Source organism: Pristis pectinata, chromosome 15 (genome assembly GCF_009764475.1).
Source record: "Pristis pectinata isolate sPriPec2 chromosome 15, sPriPec2.1.pri, whole genome shotgun sequence".
Taxonomy (NCBI): Eukaryota; Metazoa; Chordata; class Chondrichthyes; order Rhinopristiformes; family Pristidae; genus Pristis; species Pristis pectinata.
The window spans coordinates 36,991,836-37,016,186 of record NC_067419.1 but is presented as its reverse complement, the minus strand read 5'-3'; the positions used below and the strand labels follow the sequence as shown (position 1 = coordinate 37,016,186).

Below are 24,351 nucleotides of genomic sequence, written 5' to 3'. Positions count from 1 at the left end.
AATCAGTTCAAATATGATTCTGAGTTTTGTAAGGTCACTTTGAGTTTCTCATCTTATTTTTGTCAATTTGCATAGCATAGCAACAGCGTTACTGAAACTCTGTCATTAATGAGTCAATGCCATGCACTTAAAGAAGATACAGATATTTTCAAATTCTTTATTAAATAAGGATACATTCTTGGGACAAAAGGTATTTTGAGCAGATACTTTGGGCCAAATTATAGTTTGTAACAAGTCCCTATAGAAACCCAATTATCAGGTGGGTGAAGAGTCAACAGAAACAGTAACTCTCTCTAACAGGACTGTATTTGCCATGGAATATCCAAAAACTTTTGAATGTATGAGCCTCTTTTTACATAATGAGGATGTCTATAAATTCCACATGTATTATTATCTCCTTGCTAATGTTAACATTTTAATTACTACTTTCTTCAGTGAACTATTAGGATTGAGCATCTCTTGATGCTCAACAAAACATAACCTTTGCCAACATGAGGCTATTGTCTTCACTGGAACCATATATACAGTGCATGGTGGTGCCTTTGACCAGCATTGTAAGAGTGCAGGAATGAACATCTGGAAACTGACACAGTTGACTCAAGTGGAATTGATACCTGTAATAACAAATACAGAGCCAGGAGACTTGTTCTACCAAATTAAAGGCTTCTGATTTGTTTAAGGTACTCTTTTACATAGTCTGACTACTATTGTTAACAATGAAATGGGAATTAGTCAAGGTTGAAAGATGTCTCTCCTCAAGGGTACATGAAAACAGTAGAATTATTCAAATGTTGATGTTATTTGTAAAGTCTGAATGATATTAAAACAAGCAAACATCATGACAATAAAAATGTGGTAAAATGTCCTTAAAGACAAACTAAACCTTCTGATAAAGATCACCACATCAACTTTACAACAAAATTGCCAAGACTGCCATAATGGAAAATTCTGGAAGCAGAAATGGAGCTCAAACTTCTTTTAAAACTAGGAAATTGTGCTAAGCAAAACTGAAAATGAAGCCAATGTTGCCTCAATTGCCCAGGTTTTGCAAACAACAATGGTACCTGCCACTGACTTTGAAGAAAACCTTCCACAAAGATCAAGCAAGAACTTTCCCCTTTTTGGCAACAGTTGCTATCGGGCACAAGTTTTAAGGGATGCAAGAATCCAACAGTTATAATCTCATCAAGCAGGCAGAGCAGTCAATCATATAGAAGAATTATCACAATACAAAATGTTTAATAATAATGTTCATAAACATTAAATTGAATACTGGAAATAAAGACTAGAATATTCACACGTACTGAAAGTAGAAATTGAAATAACATATGTTAAAACATGGAAAAACATTTTAACGTTAAAATTGCCTTATATTTAAAATGTTGAAATCCCCTTATATTTTAAATGTTTGTTTGTGGGAATTACAACACACATAAATAACATTAGTATCATAGGTTCAGATAGTTTACTTAGCAGTAATTTTTGCTTAGTGTGCCAGTAAAAGAATACTTGGACCTCATGCAATCAACCTAAGAGTTTAAGGGTATTTCACAGTTGAGCGATTTATAAATTGCTGAAATTCACATTGGTTCAAACGATTTTCCTTGATCCCAATGAAGAAGGCTGCAAAGAGCCTGTGGAGGAGCCTGAATCAGTGACAGCAACTTCAGCATTTTTGAGTGAAGATATTCATGCACAAATATCCTGAAGTTACTGTCAATTTCACAAGATGAGTTCTAGTATTTTCACTTCTGTTACTACCACAAAATCTGGATCATTATGTCTGCAGAGTCACTGAGAAAACAATCACGATGTTTTTCAGATGATGTTAACAAATACTCTTAAACTTCCAATAGTTGTTTTGTTCTTGCAGATGTCCTCTCCTGGGTTCCATTTTATCATTTTGACAAATATGAAAATTAACCTTTTAACCAAATTGACTTATTGACTTCTCAAGAAGCTTAATGCAGAAAGAGAAACTTTCTGCCTACAGTTTCACAATAAAGTCAGTTCTATTCTCCTATGATCTATTTAATGAGGGAAGAAAAGTCCTACAGGAAGACAGAGAAAAAAAATATTGTCACCAGAGATAGCAGTGGCTGGGATGCTGAAGAATATAAGAAGGTAATTTATATTGTTAAATGGTTTTCTTACTTTTTACAGATAGTCAGCATTTACCTTAACTTTTGCACAAGTCTGGCAAATATCCATAAAGCTCATCTCCATAAGTGTGAACAGGGAGATGATTTTATGAAGGAGAATATGACTCTCCAAGATGAGGAAGTTACCTGGGGCATCAATTTAAGTGGAACAGCTCATTTCCCAATCCGCTGCAGCTGATTAGGGTTTAACAGTGCTGGTTTTGTTGGCAGACAGATTTAACAGCAGATTCCAAAGAGAACTGTGACAACAAATTCAAATTCCAGTTCCATGTTGTGCAACGTCACATAAGAAATAACAGGAGTAAGTAATCTATCCCCTCAACTATGCTCTGACACTCAGTAAATTCATGGCACATCCTATACCTCAAATCCATTTCCCATCAGATCCCTATGTCCTTCAATTATCATAGCATCCAAAAATCTATTCATCTCAATCTTGAATGTACTGAATGACTGAGCATCCACAGCCCTCTATGCAGTGAATTGTTCTAATATTTTGTAGCTAAGGTTTACATAAACTCACCATGACTTGACAGGTTAAGTAACCATAATCCAGACTGAACAGCAAGTATGATACAAACAATATTACAAGATATTACTAGGTGACACGGTGCCTGATAGCAGTAATCCACCAACCTAAGATAGCACTTCACTTAATGGCTGATATAAATATACTACATTCCAGGGTAGAGATCCACAAAGATGTCCAAAACTCTGAGTAAGAGCTTCTTCATCTTAATTCTACATGCTAACTCTCCTTATCACGTAACAATGGCCCCACATTCTAGACCAACCAGGCAGAAGTAGCAGCTTCTCAGTATCATGTCAGAATCATTGAAGTGAGATCACCTCTCACCCTTCTAAATTGCAGTGAACACATGCCCAGTCTTCCTCAATCTCTCCTTGTATGACACCCCTGTCATCTCAGGAATCAATTGAGTGGATCCATGGAGACTAAAACTGTACAGAGAGCTCTAGTTGTGGTCTCACCAAATCCTTGTACAGTTACATCTGGATTTATTACTATTGTATAATCCTCTTTTATAATTGCATTCCAAATTGACCACTATACTTGCAAGTTAATTTTCCCTACCTTGTGAATACCAAGTTCCTACTTTACACCAATGCAGACTAGCTTCTTACCATTTTTTTCTATTCTTCAGACCAAAGTGAATAACCTTGCATTTCCCCACATTGTAACCAAGCTGCTACCTTCTAGCCTATACACTTAACCTGCCAATAGCTCTCTGAAAAACATGTTAGATCCTCCTTGTGGCTCACCCAACATTGTATCATCAATGGTAGATGAAAAGATAGGCTGTAACATCAAAATTATTATTATGAATATTTAATATTCAATCATCAATACAAACCACAAAGAGCCTGCCCATATGAAAAAGACCCAGTTATTCCTATTATCTGTTTTCTGTCCTTTAATAATACACTGATCCTTAACCCTGATCCATTGAGGTCTTATTTTGTGTTTTATCTGTGTGCCTTATCGATTACCTTTTTAAGTCCACTTGTTCCCCTTATCTGTCCTGACAGTCAGATCCTTTAAAAATGTTATTAAGTAACATTTATCAAACATGATTTCTCTTTCATGAAACCATGTTGACTCTCTTATTACCAGACCTTTATAATAGATTCCAGCATTTTTCCAACAATTGACATGAGTCTACAGGTACATATGCTACTTTCCCATTCTGCTTGGACTGTACCAAAATGAGTGGAATTTTCAGAGACCATCACTAATTTATCCACCTCTTTTTGAACTCAATAGTGCAGGCAATCAAATTCAGGGCGTTTATTGATTTTACTCCCCTTAATTTCTCCATTACTTTCTCCTTAATAATGATAATTATTTTAAGTCATTAAAACACATGGCTATTTGAATGTTTGTGTATGTTTATTAGATCTGCATCAGATGCGGATTCAAAATGCAGCCATTCCTCAATTTACAAAAGTAATCTGCTTCAGTAAGCAAAAATATTGTAAACTGAAAAAGGTTGGTGAAAATTGTGAATTTCAGTATGTTGTTTCCCCACACACAGGAATGGCAAAAAAAACCTTCAAAAATCAAAGACACCTATCTCCAAAGAATCAATGGGATTATGGTGAAAATTCATAAATCAGATGTCCATAAATTGAGGAATAGTTTTGAGGTCTAATGCCTCAACATATCTTCATCCTCCGTTATAATTTCATCCTCCTCTGCATCTAAGGGCCATTTTTTTTTTGCTATTTTCCTTCTTACATTGTAGAATCTGTTACAGTCTTTTTTTTCTTAATCAGTGGCTAAGCAGGCACAATCCACAGTTTGCTTTGTCAGATAAATCAGGATGTTCTATTACTCAGGGTGCCATAAGGGACCTCCAGGCTTTGACTGCCCAGGGGCCATACTCCTCACAGACATGAGCACCTTAACTCCAGGAAATAAACTAGCCTTCATCTGTGGCTGATGGCTGGATTCCTGCTGCAATTATTGTCCTTCCCTGTCAGACAGCTGGAATTGACCACTAGACAGGGCTGAGCAGATAACCAGAAAGCTAAAGATCCACTGGCTTCCAGCACTGGAGACCCACTGGCTTCCTAACCAGGAGTTCAAAATAATTTGCAATGGGAAGTCCAATTATAAACACAAACTTAAGATTCAGCTAAAGGATGATAATCACATGTGAAGTAATAACTAGTGGTTTAATTTTTGCAAACTACAACATTTCATTTGCATTTTGTATTTTTTGATTTCAACATGTGAACTCTTTCCTATTTTCCCTTTCAAAAATATCTTAAAAGAATAAAGCACACTTAGATTGCTAAGTGGGCAGTGTTTGGTTGAAATTTCAATTTATCCTGTCTGAAAACATTTGTTGTATTATGTGTCCTGCCACCCAGTGATGGATTAACTAAGTCCATGGCTTGTCAGGCTATGCTACAAAGGCTGACTTATTGCATGCAGATTGAAAGAAGTGTACTTTCAGCTCTCTCAAAGCAGTAAATCTTCCCTGCACAATGCTACATGCTGCTGCTACCACCGTGTTTAGAGCACTTTGTTGTTTAGAACTAATGTGAGAGGGCAATATTATTTCTCCCTTTCTTGTGAGCCTGAAGTCCTGAAACAGGAACAACTTATTTACAGCAAATGCAAAGATGCTCTTGAAAGACTTTTCTTTAAAACAAGATAAGTAATATCTCAATCATTTTACTAGAATGACAGTAATTGCAGAGAAGCAAAATACTGTTGAATTAAGCATGTTGAGTGGATATACAATTTTGCATCTATTGTACTTTCATATATTTTTATTTAAGTTCCTTTTATTTAATTTGTTAGTTTTCTCTGTTGGATTTCCATCTCCACTCTTTGATATCACTTATCCAATGACAAAGGGAGAAAGAATAAGCAGGATCATGGCTATCTTCAAAACAACCATTAATTCTGTTTGACTTGTGGACAAAGTGCACATTGCTGCAAAGAGATTATATCTCAACAATCTTTTGCTTGTCCTGGCACAGTTTACAAATCACTGTCACTGAGCAAAATCAATTTTGCATGATAGATTAAGAGAGGAGTAGGAGTTTAGGTTGTCTATCTGTGAGGACAGAGCATCCTAGCTAGTGTACAATTCCACTGATTATATTGCAGCTTACTTGAGATAGTTGGGTAGGAATTTACTTCACTAACAAGTCTCCTTCTTCTTATGCAGTTCCTTAGGATCAAAAATAACTCCATTGCATGGGAGTGAATGTGAGTTCATTGTAGAAGTCCACAGCTGGCCATGTGGTCTTAACAGAGCAAGATTATGGTCCAGTGGTAAGGAGGTTTAAGAAGATTGAAGACCAAGCTGCTGTATATACATACATGCAGACACAATGCATTCTGACTACACACACATGGATACAGATAGATGATCATAGCATTACCCTTAGCCTCTGTTCCTGGACACCTCTGACACACTGGGTTGGGGAGGAGGTAGGACACAGAGGCCACTGGGTTTCATGGGCATGCAGGAAATGATACAACAGAGAAGAGAGAAGTTAGTGTACAGCAGAGGAGAGAGAGGCTCTGAGTTTAGAGTTATTATGTACACCAGGTGATGAAGGAAACTGAATAAGATACTTCACATCCCGTTGGACGAGTCCTCCTCCATCAGCTGGGAAATCATGTGTTGGGACCCACCAGCTCATTCACTGGAACATAGCGATCTATCTACATCAGGCAGTACTAGTCACAAAATGAGTACCAGTATCTGTACATTCAGGTTCACTGAATTCAATGGAATCAGAATCAGGTTTTTATCACTGACATATGTCATGAAATTTGTTGTTTTGTGGCAGCAAGACATAAAAATTACTATAAGTTATAAAAATAAATAAATAGTACCAAAGAGGAATAACGAGGTAGTGTTCATGGGATCATGGACGGTTCAGAAATCTGATGACGGAGGGGAGAAGCTGTTCCTGAAACACTGAGTGTGGGTCTTCAGACTCCAGTAGCTCCTCCCTGATGGTAGTAACGTGAAGAGGGCATGGCCCAGGTGGTTAGCGTCCTTAACGATGGATGCCACCTTCTTGAGGCACTGCCCATCTCTTCAAGATGAAGTTAAATTCCTTACCAGTATGGTTGTATTTGAGACAGCTTCAGCCACTACTGCACTGATTTATCATAGAAATATGGAGTCATCGAGTTGTACAGAACAGAAATGGGCCCTTTCGGTCCACCTTGTCCATGCTGACTGTGGTGCCTCTCTATACTAATCCCATTTGCCTGCATTAGGCCTGTATCCCTCTGCACCTTTCCTATAAAGTACCTGTCCAAACATCTTTTAAATGTTACTGGAAGGAAAGTAAAACCCAGCAGCCAATACTCACACAACTATTCACCACTAGCAGCCAAAAGATAAATTTCTCCCCTGGTATGCCTGACACCACTAGACAAACAAATGGAAGTTAAGCAGCTTTTTGCATGCAATTATTTTTCTGATCCACTTCCAGAGCCCATTCAAATTATCTTCAAGGACAAATTTAAAATCATGCACTTAAATGAACTGTAAAATCATAGAACCACAGAAAATTATGCCGCAAAAGGTGGACATTTGATTCATTTTGTTAGTACCAACCAAAGGCAATATTGAGGCAAATCCCACATGCCAGACCCTGGTTCTCCAGCAGCCTTTCTGCCAATGAATTCCTGAACACACCACTCTGCATGAAAGCATTTTTCCTCAAAAATCCCCTTTGGTCCTTCTTAAGATAAACCCCCTAGTTATTGATCTCCCTGTTCAGAGAAATAAAGAAATGACTAAGGCATTTAACCATGTTTTAGATGTCTATATAAAGAACACACAATAGCCATATGAGGACAGAACTGATGCCAAAAAATTGGGTTTTAAGCATTATGTAGTGATATAATAACACTGACAACCAGAAGTTTTTCCCTACAAAATTTCATAAAATTAGCTAAAAACACTTTTAAGAACTCTGATGTGCAGCCTAATCTCCACCCACATAGAGTATAGAGAGGCCACATGCCAGCAGATTATTGTTCCCCTGGAGCAATATGGAGCACCATGCATGAGCATCTCCTTCTCCTCCAAAGGGTTGCTTCATGTGAACTGCTCATTGTCCTTCACAAATGGAAAGAGGAAGCATGTTGCAGCCAGAATTCCTGCACTGCTCTCTCAACTGGCTATGGGCAGCAGAGTGAAGCAGTCCTTCCTCTCAAGGATCCAAAGGCCATATGTTTACATTCAACTGATAGGCAGCAGCCTTCCAAAAGCCAAACCACAGCCACAAAGGCAACACCTCATTGCATTGCGAGGAACTGTAAACCACTGTATAAGAATGTAAAATGTGAGAACCACTGGGGTGTTTGTTATAAAGACAGTTTGTCTATTTGCTTTTCTGTTTAAATTTCTATGGCTTTGGTATAAATTTCAGCAAAGACACAGCCACAGATGAAAAAGGCACATTGTGTTTTGCGATTGTGCTCATTATCAGACAGATATAGTTGAGATCATGGTGGCATCTGCTGGATTAGCTGCACAGGCTGCTGTGCCTCATTTAGAAAGCTTGATAAATGAATATGTACCACATGACAATGCTCCAGGCTATGTCTCATTTGAATGATGCCTTTTCCTCGAGGAACATAGCTGAATGACAGCTTCTCTCTCCATTGTGAGAGTTCTATTCTCATGCTATGGTTGACATGCTGGTCTGCCAGTGATTACATCTGAGCCTCGAAGCCAGGATATCTTGTCCTTCTTATATTTTATCCCTTCCTATTCTGAATGCACTCAGTTATCATGGCCACTTTCCTGGTGCAGGGATTCTTGCTAAAGGAAATAAAATATGAGGGAAGTTGCGTGCAGAGATGTAAAATGTTCTGAAACGTGCCCTCTCTGTTTTGGACTACGTCTTGAAGGGGAATAAGTGGATACACTCATGTTAGAGAGCTTCAGTGTTAAGTGAAGGATTGGGCAGAGAAAAGAGACATGATCAGTCTGTTTTGCTGCCAGATGCATGAAATGATCAATATGTACAAAGGATGAAGATGACCCTCATTTGGAAACTTGTAAGATTGTTTTCTTTAATGGCTGAGTAGGAGGAGTGGCTAGAGACGTTAACCTCTCTGAGCACCTCCAAATCCTTAGAATTTCAATCATGTTACACTGTTATGTGCACTACTCTCAGCTATTATTACTATTATTAACACTGCTTCCTACCAGAATCGATATTGACCAGCAGTGCAAGAGGCTCAAAGGTTGAAACAAAGATTACACCTACAGAGAGGAACAGAGCCAAAAAGTAAGAGTTGACTTGTTTCACAAAGGACACTATCTGTTCAACAGGTATTGGTATTGGTTTATTATAGCCCCATGTACCACAACATGAAAAAACGTTCGCTTTGGCATGCCATACATGATTACATCGAGGTATTAAAAAGAAAACAGATTGCAGAATATAGGGTTGCTTTTACAGAGGAAGCGCAGTGTCAGTTGGTGGATATTCCCACAAACATTTCAGTAAGTGGATAACGCATCTTTTGTTGGTGTGTACTGAGCAGTACAGTATGAACCCACAGAGAAGGAACTGAGAGGTGAGCATTCATATTATCGGATTGGTCAGTTAAATGTTGGAGAATTTCATTGTTGATAGAAATCAACTTCTGTGGTGTGGAATTCTGTCTATGCAGAGTGGCACTGGAGAAACATCTACTCTTTAAGGGAGTTCCTTCTCACTCCTGCAGTGGTGGCCTTCCTCTTAGCCTACTGCTGGTAAAAGGCATTAAGGAGTCTTCATCTGGGATTCCTCCACCTGTATCCTTTGAATGATTCCTTCTCTTATCCTCATGGCTTTTAGGCTATTGACATCTTCCACTTCTTCCTCCAGAACTTGCTGCTCCGTACCTAGGGTTAGATTGTGCATACGCTCAACACCAATAATGAATTCTACGCAATCTGCTTAGAATGCACTGGAGAGCACTGCAGACTGATGGAGGCATCCACATGAATCTTAAGGATACCTTTGGCATCTGCCACCAATGATTCTGAACTCATATGCTGTTGTTATGGTGGTGTTCTGCAACAATGCAAGGGAACCTCACAGAACTGAGGAGCCAGGAAAGGAGGAATATTTTTGTCCCTTATGTTCTATATCTCTGGGCAGTGGAAGGCCTCTGAAGATGTCTGGAAGCCCACTCTCCATAAGGATGAACGTGTTATGGGTGCTGCCATGATACATTGTCTTGTTCATGTGGAATAGCTTCTGGGTGAACCACTACATGGAGTGTGGATGCCTTTCTGTTGATGAAAAAAGTTGGGATTAGTGAGAGGATCTCATTTGAGCACATGAGTGGAGTTAATGGAAGCCAGAAATCCTTACAATCCCATTGGCCAAGATATGACCCTGTCCCCCTCACTGAAATAGTAGTTAAGTGCATCCTTATTAAAACAGGAACATTTTGTGATCTGCAGCAATCACTTGCAATGAGCCTGCGGCAGAAGGCTGAGAGTCAATAGAGAGAACAGTCTTGACATGAGTGCACAACATAAGCCCTTCCTGAACATGTGGCCATCATGACTTCCTGCATATACATACAGTATAAGTAGGATATAGTGTTTCTGAAGAAATAGGGTCTTCTTTGATGGGCATTGCCTATGCCTCCTGGGTGAAGGTTCTCCCTCCTTTCATGACCAATCATCTCCTTATTGACTCCTCCAGTAACAGACAACACCCATGAGTGTGACTGCTGAAGCACCCATCACAGGAACTCACTGTGGGCTTCAGCAGAGTCACTGGGCTTTGTGGAGATGTTTGATTAGCCTGCTGTGATTTCTGAAGGTAGCCAGTCAGATATTCAGATGTCAGCGCTGTGTCTTTAAATCAGAAAATACCCATTCTGTTAATGCAATCCAGCACAGTGATGATGTGATCAGCTACACAAATCACAACTGGACATCATTCTCTGTACAAAATTGAATAGCACATCCAACAGCCTTGGGGCAATATTACAAAAGGGTACCACTGGTAATAAAATTAGGCATAATCCCTTGAATTTATGCATTAAACATCCATTATATACTATATGCACATAAAACGTGTCGTTAATGGGTCTAACTTTCAGGTTCAAGAGTATAATGACAGTCAGGAATTCAAACTTTAATTAATACAGTAAGGAGAAAGTGGTGGAAAAATTCAAGAGGATAAAAATCAACAAATGCAAAAATCGACAAAGGACATTTACATCTGTGTTCCGTGTAAATGTCCTGGGTCAGAGAACGAGCAATCCAAGGTTCTGAAAGAGGGGAATGACTGCAGAAATAATGGATTGAGGGACCTGTTCAAGGAGCAGTATTGCTACAGCATGGTTGTTCTGACACTGCCTAATGACAAGCACACCCTAAGGTGGCACAGTGGCACAGATGGTAGAGCCACTGCCTCACAGCACCAGAACCCAGGTTCAATCCTGACCTCGGGTGCTGTGTGTGTGGAGTTTGCACATTCTCCCAGTAATGGTGTAGGTTTCCTCTGGGTGCTCCGGTATCCTTCCACATCCCAAAGACGTGCAGGTTGGTAGGTTAATTGGCCACTGTCAGTTTCCCCTAGTGTGTAGGTGAGTGGTAGAACCTGGAGGAAGCCGATAAGGATGTGGGAAGAATAAAAAAATTAATGTAGGATTAGTGTAAAAAGGTAGTTGCTGGCACAGTCTTGCACTCCGTGGGCCAAAGGGCCTACTTCCATGACGTTTCTCTCTATAACGTCATGACCTAATTTCCAGGCAAAGCTCCAATGGAAGTACATCATTCCATTCCAGGTCTACCTGATGCAGAAATCATATCATGAGCATAAGCATGAACTGGGACTAAAAGTGCTCAGTCAAATCTCCGGTGTGGTACGATTCAACTCAGCAATCTTCACAATTACATTCCACTCTGAAAGCAACCAGTTTGCAAGTAGGAACAGCACAATGCATTTAAATTCTAGGCTGCAGTCTTTGTATTTATTCATGCTGACAGATTCTAGGATTATTGTACACTATTTGTGCATGCCAGCCAAAAATGATCTTTAAATTAATTCCACTTGGTCTACTGCTTTTTCAGTTAAGGCTTTTTACCACCCTTTCAGGCAGTGAGTTATAGAGTCATAGACATATAGAGTCATATACTCATAGTTCCAAACCTACTGAATAATGTAATTTTTCTTCAACTTCCCTGTAATTCTTCTACTGATTATTTTAAACTAAGCTCCACTGGTAATTGTCCTCCCTATAGTTATTGCCCTCGTGTTATTTGCGCTTTGGATCATGCCTATACACTCCCCATCCTTTTCAGTCTGCTGAGTCTGCCCCTGCACAGATGGTGGGGGAGTCAGCAGCTGTTGGGGCAGGAGTGGGACACGAGGGCAATTGGCCATCAGGGAATGTCCCTGAAAAGGGCGAGCAGCAGTGGCTACTGGGTGACTTCACCTTTGGAGAGGGCAGGCAGCCAGAGCAGCTGGGGACTGGTGGAGCCAAGCAGGAGTTGTCAGGTTTTGGGGAAGAGTGGGGGAATTTAGCAGGATACAAAGAGGGAGGAAACCATGAGGAAAGCAGGTATGTGAAAGGCAAGGAGTTGAAGTGGAGGTAGACAAAGACAGTGGGAGAGACTAAGGGTGGGGAGGACTGAAGATGAGAGGGAATCAGGGTGGGTGGGTGGCTGCTGCAGAGAGGTGGGCTGAGGAAATGGATGGGGTCAGATCACATGACTGTATTCATATGTGTGTGTACAGTCAGATTCATCTGCTTGTGTGTGTGCCAAAAGTGTGCACCACAGCATGCGTCTCCAATCATCTAGGATCCCCTTGTCATAGGATCAGAGTTCTGTTCCGTCAGCTCTGTGTGGTAGCTGATGTGAAGTGGTCACCCCATAGTAAAAGAATTCACACACAGAACTGGAGCAGAAGCAAGTCTTCCTCAACCCTAAGGGGATGCCCACCGAAAACAACAACAACCTTTAACTTCCAAGCTCTTCACAAGGTGTTTTGAGTGGTTTTCTCTGAAGTCTTTGGCATTGAACCTGAGTTTAAGGGGAACCACAAGGCACCTATAGTAACAATCCATTCTCACACTTATTCAATTGAATTGATAACAACTTTCTTCTTATCAGACTCTTGGTTCCTTTCCAACTCTGTAAATCTATTTTCCATTTATTGCTTTGTCAGCTCCAGGTCAGTTTCATATCAAATTAATGTTTATGTTATATGACAGAAGAGAACTGCAAAATGGTTGCTGATCATGTCAGATGGGGAGAAAATATGATCGTTTCCTCAGGATATAGAGCCTTTCTTCGATGTGCTTGGCTTTGCAGAAATGGGTGGCTCATTCAAGCATGCAAAATTGTTTCCACCTACGTAAAATTTCTGCACACATCAAGTGTTCCTTTATTACCTGTTCCTTTTTAATGTTCAGCACTTAAATCATTTAATTTATCACCACATCTCACAGAGAAAAGAACTCAATTTCCAAACCACAGTCATTTTTGTTTAAACTGCATGATTTTATTTAGCATTTGCCCTTCCTTGCACAGAAACAGGCACCTCAGCCCACTAGCTCCATGCCAACCATCAAGTACCCTGTTAGATATGAAGTGTTTTGTGCATTTTGGCAAGAAGCTTAACCTGATGGGAATAAGGCATTAGGAAACTTGGAACATAGAACACAGACTAGTTCAGCACAGGAACAGGCCCTTCAACCCACAATGTCTGTGCTGACCATGATGCCAATTTAAACTAATCTAAAAACAATCTAAAGTTACCTAAATTTGAAGCTGTTGGAACTGAAGGTGAACTATTAACCTAAATTCCACTCCATTTCTGAAATCCAGTTTCGCTGAAGTTCATGAAGCTGAATGTTGAGGCTGAATACAAAGTTTGCCGTCACTTGTGGCACGTTTAATGCCACTGTCTGGAAATGAATGTTTCAGTAAGGTTACTCAGTCATCGCTATGCACAAATTCCCTACTATATTTATTACATTCCACCAAAGGCCATACTTCAAAAGCACTTCATAGATTATAAAGTGCTTTGGTATGTCCTGAAGAGGACATGAAAAGAGCTAATTACATGTAACCCTTTCTTTTTAATACTTTGTAATCTTTAAAACTTTAAAAACTTTATTTATACAGCACTGTAACAAGCTCTTCTGGCCCAACAAGCCCACGCTGCCCAATTACACCCATGTTAACCTACTAACCTGTATGTCTTTGGGAGGAAACTGGAGCACCCAGAGGAAACCCACGCAGTCACAGGAAGAACATACAAACTCCTTACAGACAGCGACAGGAATTGAACCCTGATTGCTGGCGCTGTAATAGCATTACGCTACTGCCCGTTTGCTATACTTTGTAAAAATTAAAGTGATTAGATAGCTTAGTGTTTAAATTACAGGACTAGTATCCGGAGGCTTGGATCATTGAGACACAGGTTTGAATCTAACCATGGCAGTTGAGGAACTTAAATTCATGGAATGAAAGAACTGAAAAAGAAAGTTAATAAGAGTATTGCTGATCATAAAATTGCTGGACATTTGCAAAAGCCCAACAGGTTCCCCAATGTCTTTGAAGGAAGGACATCTGCTATTTTTACCTGATCTGGACAATTTGTAATTCCTAATCCACCAACAAAGTTATCTCTTCACTGTCCCCTGGAATGGCCAACACACCCTGCACTGCTTGCAAAATCCATGTCCCATGAACACATGCAAAAATATTCAAAAATTAATTTCTAAATGTATGGTGAACTCTGGATGTGAACCTTTATCCCTTCACATCTTACAAGTTGAAGCTTAAAGGTAACATTTACTCCATTGAGACAGGCTTACTGTCCCAACTGCACTGTGAAAAGTGGAACCATTGCTGGTGCCTAAGAATATCATACAAAATGGAAGATCATGACTCCAGTTAATATCCAAACCTATTACGATCCAAATATCATTAAGTAAATACTCTGGTTAAACACAGAATACAGAGAGTTCAAAGCTGAAGCTCTAATGCTCACCATTTGCTAATAGCATGAAGGAAAACAATTAAAATAAATTCAAACTGAAGGATTGGTTATTAGGCTGGTGAGAAGGAAGCCTTGCCTTGAACTCTGACACATATTCTTACTCAACTGTGTTATGGGACCTCTGAAGAAGGGAAAGCTTCTTATTTTTTAATATTTGCAACAACATTTCATAAGATTTTAAAAAAGAGTGCCACAAATTTGGGTTAGATCTGTGAGCTGAAACTTTTAAAACCTGGTAAATTTTCTAAATGTCAGATAGTTGTAACATTGGTAGTAATGGTGATTTGTTCTTATAATAATTCAGCTCTGATGTATTTCAGAAGGAAAGATGATCTGCTCGTGGTACTTGCATGGAAAACAGAATGAGTATAAGTAGGTGGCACCTAGCCAGTCATTGTTGGGTTTATGATGGCAAGTTTTAACTTTATGTTGTGTGCTTATTGGTGGTGGCAAATAGGGGCACCATCTCAAATTACAAGTGGGAAATTACAGTGGAATCAATGATTGTTGAGATCTGATGAAATACAGGAGAAAGGGTGGAGGGGGGAGCATGAAATATAAATATAGAGATAGAGATCTTTGTCACACAGGTGAAACATTTTGTGCCCAAAGATGGGGGTTTTGAGTAATTTAAGTCCTGTAATTCATGGCCAATGTCAAAAAAAGAGAAAGAATTAAAGAAAAACTTGGGCACTTTACAAGAAATAACTCACATTTACATAGTAGGGATGTTCCAAAGCATGTTGCAACTGCTTAATTATTTCTGATGTGCAGCTGCTGTTATAGTAGACAATTACGGCAGTAAATCCATGCAGACTAAGATCTCATATGCCATCAAATGGAGACAAAAGACCAGTTTATTATTTTGGGGGCTTCTTGGTACAACATAAGATACTGGCCAAGAAACTAGGAAAACTCTGTGCTTGTTTTCAAAGTATGGTCAAGCAGTCTTTAGAGCTCAATATCAGAAATGGGCAGCTTAAAAAAGGGATTTTGTCAATGCAAAAACCAGAGTCTTAAGTAAAAACAGAAAATGCTGGAAACATTCAGCAGGTCAGGTATTTGTATGGGAAGAAAAATAGAGTTAATGTTTCAGGTCAAAGACCCTTCGTCAGAACCTCGTCAGTCTAGAGTATTTCTAGCATTGTCTGTATTTATTTTAGATTTCCAACATCTGCAGTTGTTTTGAGGTTTTGTACACCAGATGTGGAAGTGAATCTGTATCTGAATTGCTGATCTGACAATTTTTAGATGCAAATTAACTGCAAAAACTTTTATTTTATATAGTTCCTTGTTGCAATTCATTGTCCCATGAAGATTCACAGTTGTGGAATTATAGAAAGACAGCTATTAGGATATATGATCCAAAGCTTGGTCAAAGAGGCAGATTGTAAAAAGTATCCTCAAGAAAGGGAGGAGGAAATGCTTAGGGAAGCATTCATAGATTGGGTTAGGATAACCTTTATACTACAAGGTTTACAGTTGGTTGATATCTCATGCTTTGGCTATGTCTAAAAAGGATGAAGATTTATTAATACTGAGAAAAATACTGACCCTTTGGGTATTCGAGGGATATCCCCAATTGCCGACACATTTTCATTTATAATATAATAACTGGAAATTATTTTCTAAAGTATATCCACCCATAAATTAATTCATGGTCGTTGCTGCTAAAGGTGCATAAGTTTGCAATAATGTGCTGTATTTTGTCTCTGAAGTTCAGCTCCACCCACTTCAATGGAACTGAATTTCGGAGTCAGAGTAGAACACACTGCCACTACAATTTGCGAATTTAGTGTTACTGATCAAGGATGAATTTTTAGGTAATCATTTCTCAGGTCACAGTAGAATCAATGCATCATACAACAACTCAATACACAATTCTGTGTTTCCCATTAGAACTCTTTTGTGAGGTAAATAATAAAATGACCAACAATTTTGCAATGTTGGTGGACATAATAAGCAAATACATTCATTTAAGGGCATGATTTTTATGAAATTTCATTGTTAGTTCCATATATCTTTAAAAATGAAATCTATGTTTAGCAACTTTGAATAGCAGTCAATTTAAACAGTGGATCATAAAAACTGAGCAACAAAACTCCTTTTAAATCCATTCAATTGCATTAAAATTCTTGGAACAATATATATCACTGAAGAATTTTAAGAAAGTATTAAAATACATTTCTCTAACAGCCTTCATTGGGCAACTGTACCTTGTTCATAAACTACAAACTAAATGCTTAGACAAATTCCTAAGCTTTCAGATGCTGGTAGAAATGGAGCAATTGAACTATGTCTCAGATAACTAATGTTGATGTTAACTAATGTTAACTTTATGTTGATGGTAATCTGGTCACCAGAATACAATAGTCTAATTTAAAGGTCTAAATTTTAAAGCTTCTGCTTTGGTTAGTAACTGAGCCATGCATAATACATCTGCAGAAAATAAATTCTAACTTTCAGAAAGTTAACAAAAGATTTGTCAGTACCTGCATGACAATAAGGAGGTCAAAAACAAGGATAAACGAGGCCAAAAAGGCTCGGGAGACCTCATCACTTGGCAAAAATCCCCGGTTCAACTTGTCCCAGCTGATCCAGTCAGTGGTGATGACAACCACAACGACACTTGTCAGAGTGATTAGGACCGACCTGCGAGTAGAAAAGAGTGAGACTTTCTCACTTGTTGCTTAGGAGATGACATAAGTAATGTGTCAAACTTATCAGCAATTCTCCAAGTTATTTATTTGAATTTTTCACAAATCCTAAAAGTAGTGACCTTGGTTTCTTCCTATTCAATGGGCTAGGAAACACATGCTAAATAGTACAATAAGCAGGATTTCCATCAATTTTGCAAGAAACCTCGTGGGATCAAAATTTATTTTGCACACAATAAGCAATGTACCATACTAATGGGTGCTATGAATTCCTGGCCTATGCAATAGATGCAGCAACTGCATATTACCTGCAAAATGCATAAAAAGATAAACTTTATGATCCCATCTCTCACATGGTAGAACCTCTTCAGGTGGTGGTTCCCGAGAGAAACTGCTGCTTCAATAACTAGGGGTAATTTGCTCGCTCATTTCCAAAGGACAGAGCACATTAACTGAGGCAGTCACCTGGAGCAAGGATTGTTGTCTTTGCTCTTCCCCTTCCCCACCCCAATCTCATCTTTGATCCCAAAGCAAGAAGCTCTTACCAATGCCACTGAAGTCATAAGAGCCATCTATGAAGTTTCCAGGTCTGGCTTCACTGGAAGGTCATATAAGATCAGATGCCTTTAACACTGGGCAGCCTATTGCCATCTTGTTAAGGTCAGCTCCAGTATTCAAGGCCTAGCCTAGTTTTTCAACATGCTTACATGACGCAATGGTTTTTTTTCCCAAAAATATATATTAATCACAAAACATACTGTTATACAATGTGGGATATTGCATTGACCCTGTAGCAAACATATCATTATACTGGGCTCCAATATTTACAATATGTCAACATGTCAGTGATGTTTCATTCCTTCAGTGAAAGGTTTCAGAGATTATTACACAGAGCCCAGTTCGTCAGTGTCCAGTTCAGGATGACCCTATGTAGTGGTATTTCCCCACACAGCCTTTGTAGTGGCTGCACCAACTTCAGTGTGTCCCTCAGCATGTTCTCCTGCACCTTGGAGTATGCCAGTGCAGCATTTTCTTGCAGCCACCTCCTTGCATTGGAAGACCAACAAATTTCAGGCAAAGTGTGTCTTTCACTGAATTGATAATCTTCCAGCAGCAGTCATTGTTTGCCTCAATATGAAGTTTGTAGAACACAGAGACCTGTTTTGTATAGCTGCTCCAGATGAAGCTTGACAAAGACCTTCTTGGCAAAGAAACAGTCCGCAAGTAGGTAGATGACAGTTTCATCCACACCGCAGCCATCTCAAGGGCAGCATGCGGTGAGATTGAGACTTTGGCTGTGCATGAAGGATCTGACAGGGACGGTCCTCCTCAACATCACCAAGCAAGGTCTTAGTGCTTGTTTGAGAGTTCTGGCAAGGAGGCATTCCACCAAAACACTTTGACAGACTACTTGGAGAACCATCCAACAGGTTCCACTATCTCCACTGCCCACAAGGCCTTGAGGATATTTGGTGCAGACCACTACCTGATTGATTTGTGGTTAAAGGTATTTTTCTGCAGAAACAAATGCTGCAGTGTGATGCAACTAAATAGAATATTCCAAGGCAGTGAGGCCTGGGCATTCCTTTGCAACACCAGGGCATGTAGATCCCCAGCACATCATGACACTTGGTGTTTGCCTACCCAGGCTCCACACAGAACTTCATGCTGCCACACACAAAGGTGGCCATTTGGGTTAAGGCAACACCACAGAGAACTTCACAGTTGATGAACAGGTTCTTTCCAGCAATTAAGAAGGAACGCCACCCCCACATTCCCAACTTCCGTTTTACCTTGGCTATTCACTCCAGCCAGTTCTTGCCCAGCTGCTTCGAACCAGATTCCCAGCACCTTCAGCTGCAAAACTGCAGTAACAACGTGAAGCTGCATTACACACTGACACATCTCCTGCATAAGCAGTGGCCTTAATACACAAGCATGTCAAATTCATGGATCATCAGAATACAATTTACTAATGGGCACTATGGAAAGGCCAGTTTCTTACAGGGATGGTTTTTCTATGTTTATGAAATGATAGCATGTATTAAAACTTTGCACTGCACCACAGGATTTCTAACATATCATCTTTTCATCTAATCATCATATTCCTATTGCTCCTTTGTTTAGCTGAGCAACTAGCCTGTTGGCATTGATATACAACACTTGCAGCATTAGCAGTTGTTAGCTGAGAGGATTAAGGGCACACAAAGCCCATCAAACTTGCAAAATGTGGCTGCTATTCAAGAAGCACATAATGTGTAAACAAATCACTGTGGATGTTGAACAACAAATGTAATGTGCACATATTGAGTGCTCTGCCCAATAGATAAACTGTAGTTTCTAAACTTTGTGGCACTTACTCTATATTGTCAGCAGTTCCTCTTTGGTATAAAGAATCCAGCAGATTTGATTCACAGCATTAATCTATTAAAATGGCACTATATATACACACAGCACAAACCACTGCATTGCAGAAGAAATGATGCTCCAGCACACTAATCAACCTGTTTCCTGAGGGAGCCATGATCAGAGAAAGTGTGGGTAGAAATTTGGCAGAGCATAATCAAGTTCGTCTTCATTAAATAAACATTAGGTTCATTAACTGCAAAATTCATTTCCATTGCGCCTGTTGTTTGGGCACGAATGCCAAACCAGAGAACACATTTCAGCAACAAGAAAGACCCTGCCCCTAGCAATGATGTTTAAGGGCAACATCAACTATTTGCAGGTGATTTGCTGATTGATTTCTACCAACATTTGCTGTGACTCCACAAAGCTTTCTAGAGTTCTTCACATTTGTTAAAGTCTAGAAGGAGCGGCAAGGCAACTGCTGAAGGATTTCAAGGAGTCTGCACAAACCTGTTGCTCCCAGACATTTGTCATTATTCAGTTTGGTATAGGCTGTCCCTGACTACACTCATGCCACTTTGCAGTAATGATATGTGAACTTAGAGATAACCAAAAGTAAGTCCATTCCATCAATGTCCAGCTGGTCTATGACTGTGAACACCATAACTTGGCAGTAGCCATGATGCCTTCATTCTTTATAGTAATCTGCTGTACCATTTTTACTTGAGCCATCACAATGAACCAAGGGGTGGCTATTGGGCAATAAGGGCAAGCTACTGATGATATGGCACTGGTGTGTGATGCAAGCACATGAGGGCAAAGTGGACGAAACAACAGGCATGGAACAAGTCATGGAATGTGATAATGCAGACCATATAATTCCACCATGGACTATTCTGGAGGAGACCTGTGTGTCTCAGTATTCATGATACTTTCCACTCGCCAAGCTCGCCATCAAGAAAGTTCAAGTGTTGACAACAGCTACAGGGTGAGTAACTGTAGAGTAAGAGGAGAATGAGGCTAGGAGAAGATGCATGGAGGAAACAACCTAGACAGCCTCTCTTTGGGTAGCTACCTATCTCTATCTCATATGACTGAGATACCAATAAACCCAGTGCTAATTCCCAATTCACCAAAAAACTTGTATCTCAGCCTTTCCTCCAACAAAAGCCATCAAAGCATTTGCTTGTATCACTGAAACATGGCATGACGGCTGAAGAATAAGTGAGTTGCTAAACCACAGATCTTAATCTGGAAAACTAGATTTGGATATTAATGGAGTCAAGAAGTGCAGGAGGGCAAAGGTGAGAAGAACATTGTATCATATTTTTATTTTTCTGACCACTTTTTTAACATAAAATCTTGCTCACCTATTCCCCCCTGCCCCCCCCATATGCTGCTGACTTGCTGACCTACACTGATTCCTGGTTTGACAAAGCCTCAGTTTTAAAGTTATCAACTTTGTTTTCAACTATTCTTATTTGAATTGCTTGTCCCTATCATTACAACCTCATTCCACAAGATATCTATATCTGCACTCTTCCAGTTCTAGAGTGTTGGGAGGGAGGGAAGAGGAGAGAGAGAGAGAGAGAGAGAGAGAGAGAGAGACAGAGACAGAGACAGAGACAGAGACAGAGACAGAGAGAGGGGGAGAGAGGGGGAGAGGGGGAGAGAGAGACAGAATAGAGCATGGAGTTAGGGAGTGTGCGTGTGACAGAGAGAATGTACTTGAGAGAGCATCTGAAAGTGAGGGAATAGGTGTGCAAGAGAGAGAGGCAGATGGAGCACAAGGGAAAGTGTGCAAGAGAGGAAGAGGCAGTGCACATGAGAGAAAAGGAGAACGCACATGGGAGGGTGCAGAGTGAGAAATAGAGCAAGGAGACAGAGCACGTGTGGACAAAAGAGTAGGTGCGAAAGAGAGAACAAGAGAGAGAAAGTACACAAGAGACAACAAGAGTGTCATAGTGTCATCCAGTACAGAAACTGGCCTCTTGGCCCACCAAACCTGTGCCAACCATCAACCACCTACTTGGATGAATCCTACATGAATCCCATTTTATTCTCCTTGCATTCTCATCAGCTGCCTCCAGATTCTCCCACTTACACAGTAAGGACAGTTTATAATAGACAATTAGTACCAACCCACACGTCTTTGGGATGTGGAAGGAAACTGAAGCACCTGAGAGAAACCTACAGAGTCACAGGGAGAATGTGAAAACTCTACACAAACAGCACCAGAGGTCAGGATTGAACCTAAGTTGCTGGAGCTTGAGGCAACTCTGTCAACTGCACCACAATGCCACAGTGTGAGTAGTGTGAGTAACAGAGGGGTGGGTGGGGGAGGTAGAGAGAGAGGGAGAGAGAGAGAATGTGCAAGAGAGAAAGATTGCAAGAGAAAGTGTGCACAAGAGAGAGAGAGAGCACAAGAGAATGAGACAGAGCAAGGGAGATAGAGCAAGTGGTGGCTAGCTGGATGAATAATTAGGGAAGTATTTCATGAGCTAAGGCCCCAGGCAGCTGAAAGCAACATCCAAAGGTGATTAAATTAGAATATGTGCAAAATGCTAGAAATAGAATAGCAGAGATATCTCAAAGGCTTGTGAGGTCGGATTAGGTTAACCTGGCATTTGTCGGAGCAAGCTAAAGTATTAATGTCCAACATCACCGGACATAAAATTCTGCTTATCTTCCTCAGGCCACAACAACCCAACTCTCCTTTGAGCTCTCTTCAAAAGATTACAAAAGAGAACATTCCAATTTTCTTACTAGCATTTTGAGGTCAAGAGTATTGCTTATCTTGATTGAATCATTGTACTCATGAGATACGAGTCTTTGTGCACTCTTAATGGTTAATGATAAAGATCAACAAAAGTCATGACTTATGCCCATTGATGTAAAAATGACTTCCACCTGAAATAAATTTCCTAGATGAGGAAATATGGGATTTTATTCAACAGAGTCACTGATCTCCCAAATCACTTGTCACTTCTGTCACTCATTGTCAAATGGCTCTTACTTCATACATGTACAATCATACACATTGGGTCCACAATTTACACAAATTTCATATACTTTTATTTAAGTCTTCCAAGAAATTGAAATGATGGTAGCATTTAATCCTTTAATAGGTTCAGTTTTGAACCCTTGCATATTTTGTTTGCATGGCCTTAGATGTGAGAAACTTTCAAACAGTTTCTTAAACATGTATGGTCTGATTTACAAACTAATTAACACCTCTGCCATTGTAAGTAGTAGAATGAACCTCAGATTCTTCATCCTTCCCCAGTTAACCCTACAGCAATCTAACATTGCACGCTTTAATAAAATTTATCTTTGTTTTAAGCTTACCAAACCAAAAATAAATGCAGCCCACTGAAATGCCTGCAATTGACTGACTCCCGTGAAGTATCACTGTTGACTGAGCTGTAACCTCCTCAGTTCACAAACCTCATCAGGGTCTTTTCAAGCTAAAAGTATAGCACCACATCATTAGGTGGAATAAAATGAATGCTCAGAAACGTTGGGAACAATATCCTTGAAGAAAATGATTGTCCTGTATTTTCTTGAATGCACATTTGCTGACTAACAATAAAATAATTTACAGGTGTGGCTTGAATAATAAATCTTCTTTAGTCATCATGCAGAAAGCCATTTTACTTCAATGCACAGAGCATAAAGCCTAAAAATTGCTTACTTTGTTATGCAAACACAAGAAGTCTACACATTCTTTAAAAATATAAAAGCAATCTGCATTCATCAATGTTTCATTACTGCAGTGCTGCTGAATGAGAACAAAGAGTCACCTGAAGTGAAGTATGAGCATCATTTTTATTAAATCCTGAAAGACTTCCAAGCTGATAGAGCTGAACATGTTGTTGAGACCCAGTGGAGTCCATAGCTTTGCTTTGGTGCAGTTGCCAAATTGCACCAAAGCAAAACCATGTCTTCCATTGATTGCTGCCTGATAGATTCAGCCAGCAATTTGTTGACTCATTTTATATATTTGACTGAGTCTGACTCTTCCTTCTCAGCATGCACAATGCATTTTAATATAATTCCTGTAACATTTCCTACTGACAAATACTATTATGTTTTTAGGTCCTTGGATTACTAAATGTCATTTTGTCCCCATCAATCAAGTAAAAACCTACAGAATCCCGTGTACTGCAAGGCAACAGTATGTAGAAGAACAAAGAAATAAATTAAACAGAATATTGAAGCTGTAGGAACCTCCACATGAATTTCACTGCAAACACTCATCATAAATATTTAATCCCTCCCTCGAGACAATACACGATTTTGGAGTCGTTCCAAGCATTAATTCCATTCTATTAGACAGCTTGCAGAATGCTCATTCGGTAACTTAAAATGATTGAATCCATAAACGTCTTCATACTCAAGCGAACAGAGCACTAATCAAGGATGTGCTTAAGTTAAAACAAGCTTCATGTTTTCAACAACAAGAGAAGCACGCAATGTGTCTGAGCTCATTAAGCACTATGGATCTTATTTGCTGTAATTACAGTGCAGTTTCTGATCGCAGGAAGATATGTGTGCACCAACAATGTTTCCCAGGGGGTGCTTAATGTATATAAGCCAAAGTAAATCAACGGAGACCAGTGCAGGCTTAAGTTACCAATAAA

At 39.6% G+C, this 24,351-nt stretch overlaps 1 protein-coding gene across 12 annotated transcripts in view; it reads right to left on the bottom strand.

Annotated features, from left to right (window-relative positions):
* tmem117 (transmembrane protein 117) overlaps positions 1-24,351 on the bottom strand; it is a 244,938-nt gene that overhangs the window by 18,716 nt on the left and 201,871 nt on the right. For all 12 annotated transcript variants that reach the window (XM_052030128.1, XM_052030137.1, XM_052030134.1 and 9 more), the window contains one exon: positions 17,195-17,354. In XM_052030128.1, coding sequence (XP_051886088.1) covers positions 17,195-17,354 — 160 coding nt within the window. The remainder of the gene's footprint in view (positions 1-17,194; positions 17,355-24,351) is intronic.